Source organism: Xiphias gladius, chromosome 14, assembly GCF_016859285.1.
Source record: "Xiphias gladius isolate SHS-SW01 ecotype Sanya breed wild chromosome 14, ASM1685928v1, whole genome shotgun sequence".
NCBI classification, from domain to species: domain Eukaryota; kingdom Metazoa; phylum Chordata; class Actinopteri; order Istiophoriformes; family Xiphiidae; genus Xiphias; species Xiphias gladius.
In genome coordinates, this window is record NC_053413.1 from 10503994 (window position 1) to 10520647 (window position 16654).

General features: G+C 41.4%; 1 protein-coding gene across 1 annotated transcript; it reads left to right on the plus strand.

Moving 5' to 3' along the window:
• Window positions 1-1239: 1239 nt before the first annotated feature.
• On the plus strand, window positions 1240-15788 carry scinlb (scinderin like b). The gene is made up of 17 exons (XM_040142840.1): window positions 1240-1337; window positions 3278-3465; window positions 4815-4969; window positions 6981-7142; window positions 7877-8026; window positions 8521-8610; window positions 9008-9140; window positions 9542-9630; window positions 9820-10035; window positions 10125-10258; window positions 10449-10539; window positions 12086-12256; window positions 12347-12521; window positions 13193-13308; window positions 13511-13588; window positions 13690-13750; window positions 14689-15788. The coding sequence occupies exons 2-17, from the start codon at window positions 3285-3287 to the stop codon at window positions 14847-14849; spliced, it is 2163 nt and encodes a 720-aa protein (XP_039998774.1). The 5' UTR covers window positions 1240-1337; window positions 3278-3284; the 3' UTR covers window positions 14850-15788.
• The last annotated feature ends 866 nt before the right edge of the window (window positions 15789-16654 follow it).

The following is a 16654-nucleotide window of genomic DNA, read 5'->3' on the forward strand; positions in this document are numbered from 1 at the left end:
CATTTAGATCTATTATATAGAGTTTAAGGACCATCTCTATCTTCCTCTTTGCTTTTTTTTGCTGAGTTTTTAGATATTAAGAACAACTTTCTGTTGTAGGGGATGTGGTTTACTTAACGGTACAGTGCGTGCTATGTAGCACCATGTGGCCACATTAACATATTTGGTAGCATCACCTCTCACAGTGTAAGCCTCTGATGATAAGAGTCTAATCCATTTTGGGTTGGTTGTATTGTACTGACGATGTGCATCAGTCAGCTGTCAGTGTGTAGCACAATGAGGTTCCGGCAGCCAGCCACTCGGCCTGCATGTCACGTCCTCTTTGATGATAAGACTCTCACAGTTTGGCACCAGTGTCGTCCCATTGTCCACGGACGAAAAACTGAGTTCAGAGTGATGTTGTAAACAGCCATGTTGTTCATCACCGCTAAGGCGAGGAGCCTGCCCGTGTATAAATGAACACACTTTCTGCAGAAAGAGAGAGAGTACAGTAGCTGGAGGCTGGGTGTGACCTGTGTGAGCATGCCTTCAGGTTTAAAGTGGAATTTGCCATGCAGCAGGACCTGCACACACTGTCAACATGGAGCGGAGCTGCAAATAATATGTTTGGTGTTTCTAACCAGGTAGTCCTAGTCAAAGTCAATATTTTGCATCCTCTCTTAGTGGTATTTGTGGCGTCTGATGTCTGCAGAGGTGGTTTTCTGAATCAGGTTTAAAAATCCCCCAAATCTCTTTTCAGTCAAAATACAGTCCTTTCGCCTAAACCTAAACTTAAAAAAAAAAACTACACACGTTTCTATCCAGCTAGTGCCAATGCTTCCTACACCCTTTTCATTGAAATCCTGTTGGCACTGCATTCCAGGAAATCAAAGGGAGGGATGCACCTTTTCCTCATCAGTCACACGATTCCTTTAAGACAGAGACAAACAGGCAAACTGTTGATTTAACTGCTGCTTCATGAAGGAACTATGACTTGATGAACTTTGCCCCCCCCCCCCACCTCGTAGTGTGCACTGCAAATAAGCGAGAGCGGAGTCGAGCTCACACAACACTGAAAGGGAAAAGTTTTTTAAAAGCCAGATGTGCTCACGTGAGAATAAATGCTCCATGAGTGCACGCAGGCTGGCAGAAGCATCTTTATCTTTGCGGCTCCTGTCGACCAATCAGTGCTCCCTCCTCAGACAGACCCACAGGCAGCCTGAACACTCCCTCCTCCTCCTCCTCTTCCTCCTCTACACATTAAAACATAAAAACGCTCCATACTCGGCTCCCTCCCACATCTACAGCTTCCATTAGCGGTTCTGCTCCTTTCTCCTGTGTGATTCGTCTCGCAAACTGTGAGTTCGCTTCTCCAAATCAACACGCACACACCTTTTTTCTGGCTGGGTTATTTATCTGACAAACCTTTAAAATCATGCAGGATTTCTTTGACCGAGGCTGCATAAACTCGCGCTGTTACTTGAGTCGATCTGTTTCTGCGCTTATTTGGCCAGTTTAGGACGCGAGTGTAAAGTTTGAAATGATTTTAGTTACAGATGTGGAGAGTCTCCATTTATATTGCTTTTTTTTTTTCTTTTCTTTTTTTCTGTATCACTGGGGCTTCTCCACAGCCCGTGAAAGGATGGAAGACGGAACTATACAGCAGGATGTTTAGGTTTATAATTTGACCTTTATAAATTGCATTGACCCACTTATGTACGTGTGGGTGAAATACTCTGTTACACCTTGGGAATGGAGTGGAGAGCAAAACACTACGATGGAAGTGCAGCAAGTAGAAGTTATGTAACACTAAAAAAAAAAAAAAAAAAAAAAAAGATTAGACGGCAGAAGAAAAAGCAGAACTGGTGGAAGCAGCAGATTACATGAAGTCCTTTCATTAGAGATGCTCCTCCCAGTAGACATCTCTGCACCGATCCCCACAGACCTGCGGTTATTATGTTCAGTACTATGTCACATCAGTGTTAGTAACTTTGCATCAGGTTCCAGACACCTAATGTCCACGAGTGGTCTGAAGTCTTGGCTCTGATGCAGCATTTATTGATCAGCCTGTTACACGGAGTCCACTGGGTGTTTTCTCTGCGCACTGAAACCCGAGCTACTTTTTAACACCCAGCAGAACAAACTCCACAATAATAACATTTCTTCAGGTGGTGTTGGTAATGCTTTGTGATTGTTGTCAGGCAGTGTGATGTAATCTTTTAATATCCAACTGTAAATAATACACCATGCGCAACGAGCAGGTTTAGGAGTTAGGTAGAGCATGTGGATCATAGGGTAAAGTATGTGGAGTGTAAACTTGTGTGGGTTACAGCAGTGAGGAAGTGGACATTGCCAGTGTTCTTTGATCACAGTCGATGTCAGCCTCACTGCAGCAATAATCCTGCTGCTGCAATGACTTGTAATCTGGCTCTTGTGACATGGGTGGAGACAGTAATCTGTATAATCTGACAGCCTTGATGGGGCAAAGACTCACTCTCATCATGATCTCAAGTTTCTTTTTTTTTTAAAGCAAATTTTCTCTAACTCTGAGTGCAAGGTTCTGCAATGCTAAAGAGCAGAACTGTGCCACAGTTTGTTCACTGAGTTAATAACCACTTTTTTCCCTTTTTTGACACCTGTGTGACGATTTATAAATTTTTCTCTGGACTTTGGCATGATCCTGATCCATGAGGCTAAGGGTCAAAGCAACTCGAAATCCAAACTTTTCATGAAAAGCAGCCTTTTTTAACCTTTGAGACGATACATTTTTGAGAATACCCAAAGGCTTTGCTGGACAAAGACGTAGAAGAATTTTCCCAACTCATAAAAGAGAATTTAGAGTTTCCCCAAATCAGCTGTCAGCGGCGAAAACAAAATATGTCAGATACAATTAATATAAGGAAATCCCCCCAGTGATTCATGCATGTGAACAATCTACAGATGTGACAGGTTTAAGAACTAGTTTGTCTAGTTTAGACTATACACTAAAAGCCCAAATATAGTAAGATGCCTCCTGTCAAGATAACGCGTATTATTAACCACGTATTAGTTTCACTCTTACCCACAACTATACAAAAGCATTTGCTGTCATGATGTTCATGCCAAAAAGTAACTTTCTTAAATTAGTTTCCTGCATCCTTTTGTCTTCCTTTGTGTCCGTGGCTTGGGTTAGAATTTACAAAATTCCATCTGTAGCGACATTTTGCAAGGCAAAAGCATTAAAATCACTCCCTGTCTTTCCCTGTCTCCCTCTGACCTCCTCTTGTGTGTATTTCTGTCATCCCCTCCTTTCCCCCAGAGCCATCATGGTTTCCCATAAAGAGTTTGTGGGTGCAGGGAAGGAGCCGGGGCTGCAGGTGTGGCGTATCGAGAACCTGGACCTGAAGCCGGTTCCCAAGACCCTGCATGGCAACTTTTACACCGGGGACGCCTACCTGCTGCTCTTCACCACCTCAGCACCTTCGTACAACATACACATGTGGCTGGGTAAGACATGCACACAAACGTCCGTGTTTTGTGGTAACATGTCAGAGCACTCAGTGCACTCTAATAATCCCATTTTTAGCTACCTAGAATTTAAAATATTTTTGCTTGCTTTTAATTGAAATCTTCCTCTTTGTTCCCCTTTATGAAAAGGATGTTGTCGTGACTGTTTTCAAAACAGGAAACATTTTTTAGAAATAATTAACAACACATTTGGGAGCGGAAGTCAAAACGCTCTGTCTTATTTTTTTCTGTTATTTTATGGAATATTTTATTGTTTGAAAATTGTCATTGTATAGTTTCGCCTCTTGTTTTATGTTTCTGAGTCGTTTCGTGAGTACCTGAGGCTTCCTGTTCAGTTTTTGTTTTATGTGATCTCACCAAAGCAAATTATTATTACCATTATTTGAATGGTAATAAAATATTGGCTGCTGATGTGGACTAAAGTACAGTATTGCAGTCAGTTCCTCAATCAAGTTAGTTACAAACCCAAGTAAAGCAATTCCCTCATCCAAAGCTGATACACATACTTTATACTGTGCTTGCACACACGGCACATGTTTAAACATTCACGCATTTTCATACTTAGACTCATACAAACAAACTGTGGTGATATTGTGTATCTGACCTCAGTGCTGAATCAGCCTCAGCTATGCAAGTCACTAAATTTTGATTCTCTAAAAGTCAAACCGGTTTGTGAAATTCCTCTCCACGTAGCTTCCTCAGTTCAGGCCTGAACAGCGCAACACAGTGACATAAAACTTTAACTACTTTAAATCCTGAATTGACGGCAAGATCTTTAATCATGCCTAATAAATTTTCAGTTATGTAACAAAACAGAGGCCTAGATGAAACATGACTCATATATGGACTATCCCTGTAGGCCACAAGCAACAGGCACTGGTCCCGGCATGTTTGTGCTGTTCCCTGCCAGTTCTCGTCCTGTGCCAGCACACAGACAGACAGGCCTGTTAGTCCTCCGCTGCCATTGCAACCATCTGTAAGATGTTACACTAAACGTAAGACGAGAACATAATTAATCCCTCTGTCTGGGATCGATGTTTGTCATGTAAAATTATGGGGTAGTTTTATCTATGTTGTGTGCCGTCTTACACTAATAACTGAATTCAAAGAGGCTCTGCTGCAGACATGGTTGATGTGATTCAGAGACTCCAGTCCTTATTCAGAGGTCCCTTAAGGTCACTGTAGAAACTAAAGTGCTGCAATTTGTTCTGCTAATGTAAAGTAGCTGCATGGGTTTGTGAGAAACTTGGTCCTTGAGCATCGCTGTGAACCCATTAAAGGACTTAATGTAGAAGAACTACTTGAGTACAGATGTCTCGTCTCTGCAGGGGACGAGTGTTCCCAGGATGAGAGTGGATCAGCGGCCATTTTTGCCACACAGCTGGATGACTTCCTGGGTGGTGGACCAGTGCAGTACAGGGAGGTGCAGAACTGCGAATCGAACACCTTTCTGGGGTACTTCAAGTCAGGCATCAAGTATCAGGTGAGCTCCATCGTACAGCAGAGACAGCTTTGGACTGGTGGTGTCACTATCTGAATGTAAATACTCTAATTCAGTAGTTCCCAAAATAACCTTTGCTATCTCAACAACTATTAACTTTAGTGATCCCCTGACTTTTAATTTAGCACCACCAGCAGGTCAAAATTTTCACTTATCCAGCTATCAGATGGATTGGCACAACATTTTGTACAGGCATTCATGGTGCCCAGAGGATGAATCCTAATGACTTTGGTGATCTCCTAACTTGTCCTCTAGCCCTACCATGAGGTTGACATTTTTGTTTTTAGATACATGCCTCAAAAACTATTGGTTGGATTGCTATGAAATTGGGTACAAATTCATGACCCCCTCAGGATGAATTGCAACAACTTTGGTGATCCTTTCACTTTTCCTTTAGCACCATCAAATGTGTCTAAAACTTTGGTTTATGAATAAATACCTGCTAATGTAATATCCTTTTCATCAGCCCAAACTGTGCTTTGTATTCAGGGCTAATTAGCTGATGTTAGCATGCAAACACACATAACTATGATAGTGAGCTGGGTTAACATTATACCTGCTAAACATCAGCATGTTAGCATTGTCATTGTGAGCATGTTAGCATGCTGATGTTAGCATTTAATGAAAGCACTGCTGTGCCTAATTACATCCACACAGAGGGTGAGAACCACTGCTCTTGATTAATGCCTGCATGTCAGAGTCATTAACAGTGAGAGTTATGATGTCTGAAAACATACAAATGGGGTAGGAAGTCTGTCTCAGAACTCTCATTGACCTAAATATACCATCAGGGTTTAATGATTGTCAGCATCCCATGCACCTTGCCATGCAGTTAAACTAATGAGTCTGAAGTTCAGAGGAAACACGACATTCCCCTTTTGCTATTTACATCCCAGGGTGTGTCTGACTGACTGACTTAGACTAACACTGAGTTAAGTGGCCTATTCAAAGGAAGACATGAGGAAAGACACAAGCTTAGCCACCTTTACCACCCGTCTGTTTCTCATTTCCATAAAGGCCATCCACCCCCTCCTCCCGGCTTCAGTTGGATGTAATCAGCCCGAAGACTTGTTTGCTACTTTTGCAAAGTAGTAGGGTGGAAAATCTGCTCTGCATATGTGCAGAAACACATTCCACACACACAGTCACACAGTGATTTTCAGAAAAGGAGAAACTAAACCTCATTATCTCTTCATAGTTTTGGTAACTCCACTCTTAGGAAACAGCCCTTCCATTAGAATAAACAGTGCCGGCATTGTTGCCATGGAAAATTTTACTGCCTTCCTCTTGAGAAAGGCACGAAGATGAACAGCATGAATGTGGTTTCCATTTTGAGGTCTAAATAGCTGCAGCTGTGGATGCTAATAAGACTCTGTGCCATTGTGGGTAAATGCTAAGCCCTCAGTGGACATTTTAAGAAAGAGAAAGCCCCCCCTTGCTTTTTGTTCTCACGAACGGAGAGGGGCTTGCATTTTCTTTAGTTTCTACATGTCGAATACTCATCAGACATCCTCTATCAAACTCTTGTTCAGCAGAAAGTGTGTCTCCTGCTCATTTGTAGTATTTGATTTGCATGTCTTGTAAATATCTGTTTTGTTTAATGGCTTCACCAAGGATGGCACATTACGAGACAATCCAGCCTCCCAGGTACATGATCCTCCTTCTGTCCAGAAGCAGGCATCATATTGGTTTCACTTTTCCCATTTGATAAGGTTTATTGGTTGTTTAGCTGTGATTTATAGTAAGCTAATCTCGTTACTTGGGAGTAGAATTTACAGCGTTTTGTCCCTTGAGATTTTACGGTGTTGTATAACACTCATTTCACCCTCAACGTGCTGCAAATGTCGAGTTCTGTGTCTCATGAAATCATCCGACACCATAGATCCTGCCTCAAACCCCTAAGTACTGCATTTGTGACTATTTATACACAATTTAAATGGAGCTGGAAAATTATGAAAGTTTACATCACCTGATTTATCATTTTCTGTTACAGAAAGGGGGTGTGGCCTCAGGTTTTCAGCATGTGGTCACCAATGAATCGAACGTGAAGCGCCTACTGCACATCAAGGGTCGGAGAGCCATCAGAGCAACAGAAGTGGACATGTCCTGGGGCAGCTTCAACAAGGGCGACTGCTTTATTATTGACCTGGGAAAGGTGAGATCTGTTTTTTAATCTGTGTTTGTGTGTGTGTGTGTGTGTGTGTGTGTGTGTGTGTTTGTTTGATTGTTTGTTTGTTTGTGTGTGTGTGTGTGTGTGTGTGTGTGTGTGTGTGTGTGTGTGAGAGAGAGAGAGAGAGAGAGTGTTTCTGTCTAGCTGGGTATCTATTTCCCAATGCTGCATATTGCTAGTACTTACATATGCCATAGCTCATGTTCTATACTGTCATATATCTGCTCTTTAATAAATTTGTTCTTTGCGAAAGAGTGAACACTCGTGACTTGATTCTTTAAGTTAGAAACCTTAAGATTTTCATGATAACAAACCCCATTTTTGTGGGTATTTATGGTCAGTAACGGAAATTCAATGTATTCACATCCTGTAATTAAGTCTCTATATCCTACTGTGTATTGCTAGTGGTGGAGTTCTGAATTCATGTTGTCTACCTATGCAGGAGGGATATGCAGTAAATGAAGGAGCAAGTAATCCGGCATTACTGTTTATAATTTTATTTCACTGATACCAAAACGCAGTAAAAAACAAGAAAAGTTTGTTTGGGTGCATGGTAAACCAATATACCAGTTGTTTTCTGCCCCCTGAATTCTGGGACATAGAGGATTAAACCACACTTACTGTTACCACCAGTAACCACAGTTGTCACCAAATCATCCAGGACTAAAATCTTACGGATTATAACTTTAATATATGTTTCCTGTCTTCCTCTCCCGCAGGACGTCTATCAGTGGTGTGGCAGCGAGTGTAACCATTTCGAGAGGCTGAAGGCCTCTGGGGTCGCCATTGACATCAAAGACAATGAGAGAAACGGCAGAGCCAAACTGCACATTGTGGAGGAGGGGGAAGAGCCAGCAGCAGTCATAGAGGTGATAGATAGTCACACACATTCCTCATTTTCTCTCCTTCTCTGCATGATTCTCATCCAAACATTGAAGTTTTCCCCCCAAAGGTGATCTCTTGTGAGTTGAAGATATAAGTGTCATTGATGCATTTCATGGCCAGTGAGCGAGCGTGGGAACGAGTGGACACAATGCCGTCCTTTGTAATGTGCGGTTCATGTGCCAATGTGCCAAGGCGGCATTGTTCACACTTCCTCTACAACAGAAGAGGAAGGTAAAGTGCAGAGAGGCCTGATGAGACAGAAAGGAAGTTAGGATGGTGTACGGAGTATGTTTTAGATTCATCAAGATCCTTTTTTGATCTGAGAAAAGCTACAGAATATTGTCTACAAAACAAATCACCATCAAGCCTACTGGCTGCTTAATCTGCGTATAAAAACAAACAATTATAACTTGAAGCACAAGTGATAATTATGACAAAAAGAGGAACACAATAATTAATTTCTCTGGTTGTTGTATAGGCTCTGGGGCCCAAATCCACCATTGCACCCAGTACTCCTGATGATGAGAGGGTGGACACTTCCAACAGGAAAAAGGGTGCCCTCTACGTGGTGAGTAACACAAGTGCTGAATTAAACTGAATTTACATTTTATATAAAAGATTGTGCTGCATTCTTGTGGTTCTAGTTTGAATTAGAAAATGAAACGTTAAAAATAAGCCTGGATGTAGTTTCCAGGAATTACAATTCATACATACCCACATATTTGAATTATCCACCAGTTTATGAGTCACTGAGCATAATTTTCCTAAATCTGGGTAAAGAAATATAGCTTTGATGACTACATATAATAAAGAAAATAATACGTTTTCACACGCTGTGAGTCGTTGTATGTAGCTCATATGATAGAGTCTGTACCTGTACATCCAAATATGCAATGACTGTAAAAATAAATTACAGTCCGATACCGAACCAAGCTTGTAGCTGATACTTTTCCTCTGCTTTGTAGATCTCGGATGCATCTGGTACGATGAAGGTTTCAGCTGTGGCTCCATCCAGTCCCTTCAAACAGGCCATGTTGTCCCCTGAGGAGTGCTACATCCTGGACAACGGGGTGGACAGGAACATCTTTGTGTGGAAAGGTGCCAACAGCATAACAGACTCAGTAACACAGCAGAAAATAGTGTTGAATAAACTCAGAACACTGGCTTCTAGTTTCCTCCCGCTATCCTCACAGCCATTTTTTGTGCACAAATTAGAAAAAAGCTAGGTGCAAAATGTGCGCTCACAATTAGTTGTGCCTCCAGGCTGAACACATGAAAAACAGCTGTTTCGTCCCTGATTCAGTCTGATATTCTTAAATTCTGGTTGTGATTTTGAACTAGCATGACCAAACCTAAAGTAGTTCTTATCAATGTTGAGATTGTCCTTTAATATTTGCCAGCTAGTTTATGACATAGGCTCTCTTTCTCGAGTCAAACTACATCATTTTTTTGAGAAATATGGCTTTCTCATTATGTTCTCATTGTTTGGCTTCAACCAGGTCCTAAGGCCAATATGTCAGAGCGTAAAGCAGCCATGTCTGCAGGTCAGCAGTTCATCAAAGACAAGGGATACTCCAATAAGACACAGGTAAAGCTGACATGTACTTAATAACTCAGCCAGAAAACGTTACAGCAACTTAACACTGAGAGAAAGGCGAAATGTTGTAAAAAAAAAAAAAAATCACACGTATATTTCCATGTGACACTCGAAGAAGAAAATGCAACAAATTCAACACAAGAAGAATTCATAAAGTTAAAATCCATGTTTCCCTCACAGATCCAGGTGCTGCCTGCAGGAGCCGAGACGACTCTGTTTAAGCAGTTCTTCAGCGACTGGAGGGACAAGGATGAGACCACAGGCCCCGGCAAGGCCTTCGCCATCGGCCGCATAGCCAAAGTGAAACAGGTGCCATTCGATGCCTCCACCCTGCACTCGAACAGAGCCATGGCAGCTCAGCACGGCATGGTGGATGATGGCAAGGGCAAGGTCCAGGTACGAGTGTGTTAAAAAAGTGAAAGCGTAGCACAGATAACACAGTGTGATCGGTGAGTCGTGTAAAATGGTTTTGGTCTGCCTTTCAGATCTGGCGAGTTGAGAACGGTGCAAAGGCGCCTGTGGATCCCTCTTCCTACGGTCACTTCTATGGTGGAGACTGTTACCTCATCCTCTACAGCTACAGACAGGGAGGCAGGGAGCAACACATCATATACACCTGGTGGGTAAAAAGAAATATCTATACAAAAATGCATGTACAGTGTAATTGTCCGATACAGTATGAACTACAAGTTGTAGCAGAATGTGTCCACACATTTTCTGACCATGCCCAGTCTAACCACGTCCAGTACACACCAGTAAATGACTTGATTCTGGGAAAATCAACCAGACTGTGTGTGTTACTGTGTCAGGCAGGGACTGAAGTGCACACAGGACGAACTGGCAGCTTCAGCATTCCTCACAGTGAAGCTGGATGACTCAATGGGAGGATCCCCAGTTCAGGTTAGCGCTTGATGCTGACACACTGCTCAACCATCATCATTTACAAAAACAAGTCTATACAGTCTCATAGCAATATTTGAAAGGATTAACATCAGAATTGTCTGTGACCCAAGAGTATTAAAGGAAAAATAAAAAGTGTTAGAAGTAATTATTAAGTGTTAAAATTGAGAGCTAACCTGAAACTTTCATTATAACATATAACGTTTACCTTCTTAACAATTAGTTCATTAAACTGTGAACATAACTGGTACAAAGTTGTTTTCTTAGGTTTAGTAGCTCACCAAGGCAGGAGAGTTTCACTTCTGGCTGCCTCTCAGTAGCAGAAACGTGGGAAAATATAGTGAACTTGTGCTTAGTGGTGACGAGGGCTGAGCTTCTCAAATCTCCTAACCACACTTATTCCAAAGGATTAAGCACAAATCACCAAAACTAAAAATTGCAGTAGTAACTTCACTCTTCTGAAAAACAAACAACTCTGGAGAACCAGCAGAGGGCAGTGTTACTGTAATTTTTGCTGTGGTTCCACTCTACTCAAACTGCAGCACTACACACAAACCACATAATAACTTCAACATCTTTGTGACCATAATAGAGTTGGTCAACAAATGGAGCGTCAGTACTCAGCCCACTGAAGAACCCAAAACTTGATCAGTTACTTAAGAAGGTGTTTGTCCACTTTCTCAGCGATGTAGGTATCAAAATGTGGGTAAATCCTGACTGTAAAGTCAGTCATAATTACAAGGCAAACCCTCACCAATCATGAACACAACAAACAGTTTCAGACATGTCTTCTTTTCTGCATTTTCCCTTAAGGAACCATACCAGTGTTTTTTTTGCCCATTTACTGCAAAACACAGATACATTATTTAATAGGTAATCATTTGCAAAGCATGCTACTATGAAATTCTGATGTACTTTTTCTTCCAATTCCGGCATCCATCGGTTTCTGTTGAGTTCTGTATGGTACTGTATGGAAATCTATCAGCAGAGTCTTGAAACGCGGTTGAGTCACGTAATCCATTACAGTGAACATCAAGTGTGCGTTAACTTGTGTCAAAGTTCCAACTTATGTTCCGATTATTCAAAGTTGTCTTTACTTATCATTGCATGCTAGCGCAAACTAGAATTGACAAAAAGTAATGCAGGTGTGAGTCTGCTAATTGATTTTCAGATTATACAGAATTGAATGGAGACCAATTGTTTTCAGTGATGGTCTGAAAAAAAATGTAAGACAAACATATTTTATAGCTAAAGAGCTAAACCCTGCAAACAAATTGGTATTGACCTTTATATCTTCATATAGACCTACTGTTAACCAGACTTAGAGACATTTGATCTTACTTGCTGTGCTGACATACTGAAAAATGGGAAAATAATTTAAACATTGGCCCATTTGCTATGGATTTATGTTTACTTATTCTTGTAAAAATGTTTGACTTCATTTTCTACTCTATTATTCCATTTTCTATTACCTGTAGGCTGAACTAGAATAGTAATGAGAGCCACTTGCCTTCATGGTGAAGTTTCTTAATGGCTTCATCCACAGGTGAGAGTGACTCAGGGTCAGGAGCCTCCCCACCTGATGAGCATGTTCCAGGGCAATCCCATGATCATCCACAGCGGAGGGACATCACGCAAAGGTGGACAGTCACAGTCCAGCAGCACTCGCCTCTTCCACATCCGACAGAGCTCTTCCCATGCCACCCGGGCTGTAGAGGTGAGCTGTATGCACAGGTCCCTGAGTACTTGACACCAGTATTGAGATGTCTGGTTTCCACCTCTCACCTGCCTGCATGTGATCCCTCAGGTCGAGGCCTCTGCCTCTAATCTGAACACCAACGATGTGTTTGTGCTGAAATCCCCAAGCGCCATGTTTGTGTGGCGGGGCGTGGGCGCCAGTGACGAGGAGATGGCAGCTGCCAAATATGTGGTGGGCTTCCTGGGTGGCAGTGCCAACAATGTGTCAGAGGGCAAGGAGCCAGGTGGGTGTCCTCCGACGACCAATACGCTATATGTAAAACAACAAGAGAAAGGAGGAGTTATTAGCTTAACAAGGTTGTTACGCAATACTTATGCCCCATGAAAAGAAACTGGGGCACTATCAGTCAGGATGGCTTTTCCTTTTATTTATCTTCCAAAGGTGAAATTTTAGGTGATATTGTAGATAATGCTGGTCTGATTTTGACAATTATGGAAGGAATATGCATCATCACTCTGTGTACTCATTAGCCGAATGGCTTTGCAGTAATTTAAAGCCAAAGTTATATTTAAAGTAGTTATACTAAGTCATTGGTCTAATTTTGACATAATTTAAACGACTCAGTGCTGTTTTTTTATTTAAATTGCACTGGTTGTCACAATGAAAGTACCGGAGTTGCACACACATTAGCTATGGCTACACAGCCATGGCTAATTGCTACATGATGTACCTCGCCATGCAGATCTACATCTTCTAACAAGTTACAATGATTGGCCTGATAAGACATAACTGCCGCATTTCTGGTCTGGTCTTGAATAGACTTGAAAAGACGATGCATCTTGTTGCTGACTGACCCAAAGAGGATGTGATTTACTTCCTCTTCAAACAAACAAATCACCAAATATGGGACAAACTACTTGGAACTGATGGCTGTTGTGATTTCTTCCCTCCCAGCTGATTTTTGGTCTGCTCTCGGTGGCAAGAAGGATTACCAGACCTCCAAGAGTCTGCAGAACATGGTCAAACCCCCACGTCTGTTCGGCTGCTCCAACAAAACTGGAAGACTCATTGTAGGTCACAGAGTAAAATGATGAGAGTAGGCTTTGTTTTTTTTTATCTGGGCTTACCTGTACTGTCACCAGAAAATGTTATTAGAGGTACACAATCAACAGAGTAATACCAAGATAATATAGTGAAATGCAAATGCTGATATTCAAGTGCCCAAAAAAACCTACACACAGTCAGTCTTTCCGTCTGCACTCTCTCTCTCAGGTCGAAGAAGTACCAGGAGATTTCACTCAGTCAGATCTGGCCACTGATGATGTCATGATCCTGGATACCTGGGACCAGGTAAGATGAGCTGGGATTTTTGATATTTATGACCTACTCATAAAACTCTGCCGAGCTGCGAACTAGGTGAGTGACTGTGAGTTTGTCTTTCCTCCCTGTAGATCTACCTTTGGGTTGGCAACGAGGCTAATGCAGAGGAAAAGACTGGAGCTCCCAAAATCGGTTGGTTGCACTAAAACACTAAAGGAAGAAACAAATGTACCACTCAGATTATACTGTCCGCCATTAGATTCTTGCTGCCTGAAAACACTATAGATTCATAGTTGTTGGGTTCAAGTAAAGTAAAACATTTGAAGGGACCTTGCACCCTAAATTGGACGACAATAAACATTTTGTGTTTGGGTAATGTAAGTTCCAAAGCATTGCACAAATTCACTTCAATATTTCTTTAAAACCAGAGTCAATCTTCGCCATTTGCTGCTCGGAGGAAACTGTCCACTGCCGACATTAACATGCACTACCAAATTTTGACACCCTGACAATGTCAACCACACAGACTCAAATACAAAACACTCTATTAATGAGGGAAATTCAGAAAAAAAGCATATTTAGCCCTTTGAGGTCTACTGTACATACTATGGCATGATTATATGTATGATTAGATGACACAAAATATATTTGTGATGCGTTAAACTTAGTCTCTTTTCCAAATAAAATCCCCTGTCTTTAAGTTAGCTGCAGTCCCCCTCAACTCTATGGAGATTTTTAGCCTCTTTGGCATTAATGTTTTTGTTTTGCAACCCACAACTTGACTGTTCTGATTCCCTTTCACCATTCTCTTCAACCTCTCTTTAGCTGCAGTAGGCAGCTGTTTTCACCATAAAAGCTCTTTCAAAACCCACTGTTAACCAGTAATGCCACCTGACCACCACCAAACAGCAGCCAGACGCAGTAAAATGGCCAACCATTTTCACATATGAGCTTTACAATGTGGTAATATGTCAGTGTTTTTATTAAGTAATTTTTTATTTATGCAGGTATAAATTTCCTTTATACAGAGTCTGTTATTCTGTCAGATTTTTACATGTTCTCACTTTGTCTCCTGTTTCTGTGTCTGTCTACCTACCTATCCCTTCATCTATCTACTCCTTCTCATGCAGCAAAAGACTATTTAGACTCAGACCCGTCTGGTCGCAGAGGACTTCCCATCACCACTATCAAACAGGGAGCAGAGCCTCCAACATTCACTGGCTTTTTCCAGGCTTGGGATCCCAAGATGTGGGAGACAGATCCACTGGACAGAATCCGTGCCCGTTTCTGAACTCGAAACTCCAGGCTCTTTCTCTCAGCCTGACTATTTACCTATCTTGCACTTCCTATTGCCACTTTGTTTATCTTACCTCCAGTCCCCAAGTGCCAAAACCAATGTTATCACTGTAATTGAGTTGAATGACTGCCTCTATGCCTTGGTCTCGGTGCAATGCACTAGAGTTCATAAGATGGAATGCATCACATCAGGAGTCAAGAGTCTTTCAACATTATCCTTAGCTGATAGAAGTGGTTCAGCGGTCTGTTGCATCCAACAGTTTGTCTCCTTTACATGTTCAGCAAATACCCACTGAGGCCCTAACATGAATAGGAAATAGGAAATCAAGCCATTTTAGACAGCTGGAGATATTATCTGTTTCTCTCTGCTATCTTTCACTCCAGTACAACTGTGTTCAGAGGACACCATCATGCTTTCCTTTCTGTCTATTTTGTTTTTCATAATGAGTTAGTATGTTTGATAGAAACATTTTAGTCCCTTACTACACTGTGTCTACATGTGTCGTGTTTTATCATTGGTAACGGATTGTGGCACGCTTATTAGAAGTTGCATGCTGGATATTTTATTCTCTGCTTGTGAATTTTAAAAGGCATACAGTGGTATGCACACGTGTGTCAACTCTGTATTACATTACTCTGAAATGCTCATGTGGATGGCTTTTAAATAAAACTCCCGGGATTTCAAAGCTATGTTTTTTCAGTCGAACATTTTCAAGGCTGATGAATAAATGAATCAGATTAATCCTAAATATGCACTACTACCCATTCTGCAACACCAGCCTTTATAATTTGAATCAAGCCGACAGGTTTATCAGCCAGTTCTCACTGCCGTTTTCTCTCTCCTCTGTCTCTCAGGAAGAGAGAATGGGATTTTGCATCTGCCTAAGTAGGAAGAAGACATGAAAGCTCAGTTCACAGCTGTGCTGTCCTTAAGGATGTGTTGACAAGCATTTTGTTGAGAATAATCAGCAGCCAGCATGACAAACTGGAAAGTCGTATGATTTCAAAACTGAGTATTGTGTAATTTGCAAATAAAATCTATGCATGAGTAATAACTTAGTGCAAGGTTCGACCCACCTTGTGAGTGAGGGAAAAAAAATTTCAGAATGACTTTCTTCAGGGTATTTCAAATGATGTGTGCCTGTGCTACATTTGGTAGATGTGTGCTTGACCTAATGAGAAGCCTAAACGCTCAACACCACAACTGAACACTGTTTTGAGTCCACAGGCCACCAAATGTCCTAATGAAATGAAAAACACTTTAAATAACCCTGAGGGGACAGATTTATCACATATACATAGAACAAGGTCTTCAGTGAGGAACATCCATCTAAAAATGCCATTCTGTTTAAAATGTAAGTGTAAACAAAATTGAGTCATTGGAGTAAGACAACTCTGACTGAACTACAGTTTCTTCAGGATTTTGGGGAAAGTTAGGGCAAACAGAACAAACTACTGTCAGACAATTCTTGAACAAAGTTGTTTTGCACACATCTTTTCACCTGTGGAGAGAAAGAAAAATTAGGACCGATCAGATCAAAGGACTGGTTAAGATGGATGTGAGACTTTAATCATTAACTTATTGTAAACCAACATTTTCACAGGTTGTCAAAAACCCAAGACTGCACAATACAGTCAAATTTTGTTCTAATTTTGTAGATGACATAAACATAAATGCAGTATCCACACCTATTTCTAACGTGGATTAAGAATATATTTTGAAGGACAATGTGTTGACGGTTATTGGGACCAAATATGAGATGGGACCTCTACAACCTTCCTTTAAATAGCCCTGCAGGC